The sequence below is a fragment of the Dipodomys ordii genome, unplaced genomic scaffold, assembly GCF_000151885.1.
Source record: "Dipodomys ordii isolate 6190 unplaced genomic scaffold, Dord_2.0 Scaffold73, whole genome shotgun sequence".
NCBI classification, from domain to species: domain Eukaryota; kingdom Metazoa; phylum Chordata; class Mammalia; order Rodentia; family Heteromyidae; genus Dipodomys; species Dipodomys ordii.
In genome coordinates, this window is record NW_012267289.1 from 8862707 (window position 1) to 8866057 (window position 3351).

At 33.8% G+C, this 3351-nt stretch overlaps 1 protein-coding gene across 1 annotated transcript; it reads left to right on the forward strand.

Moving 5' to 3' along the window:
* Positions 1–796: 796 nt before the first annotated feature.
* LOC105991498 (olfactory receptor 5K3-like) lies at positions 797–1735 on the forward strand. Its single transcript, XM_013024139.1, has one exon. The coding sequence runs from the start codon at positions 797–799 to the stop codon at positions 1733–1735; it is 939 nt and encodes a 312-aa protein (XP_012879593.1).
* Positions 1736–3351: the final 1616 nt, after the last annotated feature.

Below are 3351 nucleotides of genomic sequence, written 5' to 3' on the forward strand. Positions count from 1 at the left end.
ACATGACTTTACTATGTAGCACTGTACATGAATTATGGCACATAATGGAGAAAAGACTGAGATATTTGTAGAAAATGGGAAATAATGGCAAGAAATGGTGAGTATTAAAATAGATGTTATTGTGAAGAAAATCAATCACCCGTAACAATATATTGTAATTTATTTCTTTATTTGTAATTTCACTTTTGTTCTCTTTGAACCAAAGTTATTTCACTTCAGCATATGAATTTGTAACTATAATCCAACTTGATTCATGTTGTTTATTTCTTTAGCTTTCCAAAATAATTATCATTGAAGATGAACATTATGTGAGCTCTGATATATTCATTTAACATGTATCTCTAACATGCTTCCTAAAAATATACATTCTAGAAGAATGTATTAAATTAGTTTTCCACATTAAAAATAATCACATCTAGGATAGTGGATTGTAAATTTTTATTAGAGAGCTTCAAAAACTGATATTAAAATTATTTAGTAACAGCAAACCAATATATAGACCCCTGTATATAAAGATGCAAGATAAAAGAAACACATTGTACAGTTTGAACATCCTCCTGGGATTCTTATGACAAATGTTGGTGAATTATCCTCCTTGGATATGTTGGTGAATGTTGACATAAGAGAGAAGTCAATGATCCTGACACTAAGAAAAGTAATGTCCAAGATTACAGGTAACTGTATTCTATTGACAGCCATGAAAATAGAAAATAATCTATCATTTTTAAATGAATGAAAATATGAGTGCTCTCAATTTGAATTTATATCTAACCATAGTCTAACAGATGAACTAAGGATGACTGAGGACAACGACTCCTCCATAACCGAGTTCATCCTCACAGGATTCACAGATCATCCGGAGCTGAAGGTCCTCCTGTTTGTGGTGTTCTTTGCCATCTATCTGGTCACCATGGTGGGGAATCTTGGATTGGTGGCCTTGATTTACATGGAACGCCGTCTTCAAACACCAATGTACATCTTTCTGGGAAACCTGGCTCTCATGGATTCCTGCTGCTCCACTGCCATTACTCCAAAGATGCTAGAGAACCTGTTTTCTGCAGACAGAAGGATTTCCCTCTATGAATGCATGGCACAGTTTTATTTTTTTTGTTTTGCTGAAACTGCAGACTGCTTCCTTTTGGCAGCAATGGCCTATGACCGCTATGTGGCCATTTGCAGCCCACTGCAGTACCATACCAGAATGTCTAAGAAACTCTGCATTCAGATGACCGCAGGTGCCCACATTGCTGGAAACGTGCATTCGATCATTCACGTAGGACTATTATTTAGGCTGACTTTCTGCAAGTCAAATCAAATCAATCACTTCTTTTGTAATGTCCTTCCCTTATACAGACTCTCCTGTATTGACCCATATATCAATTCATTAATGATACTTATCTTGTCAGGATCCATTCAAATTTTTACAATTACTGTAGTCCTAATATCCTATTTCTATATTCTTTTCACTATATTCACAATGAAATCCAAAGAGGGAAGAGGCAAAGCCTTATCTACCTGTGCATCCCACTTCTTGTCTGTGTCAATATTCTATGGTTCTCTTCTCTTCATGTATCTTCGACCCAGTTCAGTTAATGAGGGAAATAAAGATATATCAGTTGCTATTTTTTACACTCTAGTAATTCCTTTATTAAATCCTTTCATTTATAGTCTTCGGAATAAGGAAGTAATAAATGCTATAAAAAGAATTATGAACAGGAAACAATTTAACATTTAGCAATAATTATTATGCCTTTCAACTCAATAATACTTTTTATAAATCAACATATTGAAAAACATAAAAATTCCACTTAGTACTCAAAATATTAACACAGTAAAACATGTTGGTATTTTATTTAAAAAAATAAGGCTCTAGTATATACCTGAATAAGTAGGGTGTTGTTTAAACTTGGGTATCTTTTTGTAGTTTAAAAAATATCCATTAAATGCTGGACTAGAAGTTAATATACATAAAAGTTGCTAGGAAATTTCTTAATCTTAAAGCATAATGTTAAAGTAGCAAGTACACCACAAGTTTTCAGTCATTGATCATTGCAAAAACCATATGATATTATGAGAACAAATTTTATGCTCTTTGATTATTAAATTGACTACAGTTATTTCAAGTTTTCTTATCAGTGATATCTTTATATTTTATATTAGTATCTAACATTTTCTGAACTAGAATAACAATTCCTGATTATAAATTGTTGTTTAAAATGAGGAACTTCATTGTGACATCCCAATGTATTTTTATATACTTTTCTAATTTGTCTATCTTCTATGTCACTATAATTGCTGAATATATCCAATAAATCTAGTGCTTTCTTCATGGTAGTAAAACTGTTTTGTTGGTCATTGAAAATACCAACATCTGCACTAATTTCAATTTAAAAATATTGATATGTTCCCAGAATTTATGAAAGATGGACATATTTTTCAATTGCAAATGAGGAAGAAAATGGTGCATATCCTAAATATCTGATTCAAAGTACTTCTTAATCAGACAAATGTACAAACACCAAAGAAAAGTAATTTACTTGGATATGTTGGTGAATGTTGACATAAGATAGAAGTCATTGGTACTTCAAGGCCCACAACCGACAAAAAAAAAAAAAAAAAGAGGTCATTGGTACTGACACTAAGAAAAGTAGTGTCCAAGATTACAGGTAACTATGTTCTACCAACAGCCATGAAAATAGGGGTGGGGGGAAACCTACTGTTTAAAAAAAAATGAATGAAAAAGCTGGGCACCTTTGGCTCACTCCTATAATCCTTGCTACTCAGGAGGCTGAGATCAAAACCAACCCAGGTGGGAAAATCTGTGAGACTTTTATCTCCAATTAACCACCAGAAAACAATAAGTGGTTCTGTGGCTCAAGCGGTAGAGTGCTCGCCTTGAGCTGAAGCACTCAGGGACAGCGTCCAGGCCCAGAGTTCAGGCCCCATGACTGACAAAAAAAAGTGAAAATTTGAGTATTCTCAATTAGAATTTATATCTACCCAACAAACAGATAAACTAAGGATAACTGAGGACAACTACTCTTCCAAAACTAAGTTCACTACCTATAAGGTACTCTCCAAGAACACTTATTGAGCTGTCTTGTCATGCTTTTCTGAATAAAAACCTCATGCACTGAAATGCTTACGGGCTTGGCCAAGCTCATCCAGGCAAGTCCAATGCATCTGAATTTGAATCATGCTTTTTCTGTATATGGCTTCAGGATTCAGATAATGGAAATTATTGCCTCTGGTGTTTGGTGATTAAATAATATGAGAAATAAACTGTATCATAGGACAGACACTTAATAGTTGCTCCAAAAAAGGAACCTGACCAGGTAATGTTTCTGTGAA

Coding starts and splice junctions, on each gene's coding strand:
- LOC105991498 (XM_013024139.1), top strand. CDS start 797: ATGACTGAGGACAACGACTCCTCCATAACCGAGTTCATCCTCACAGGA.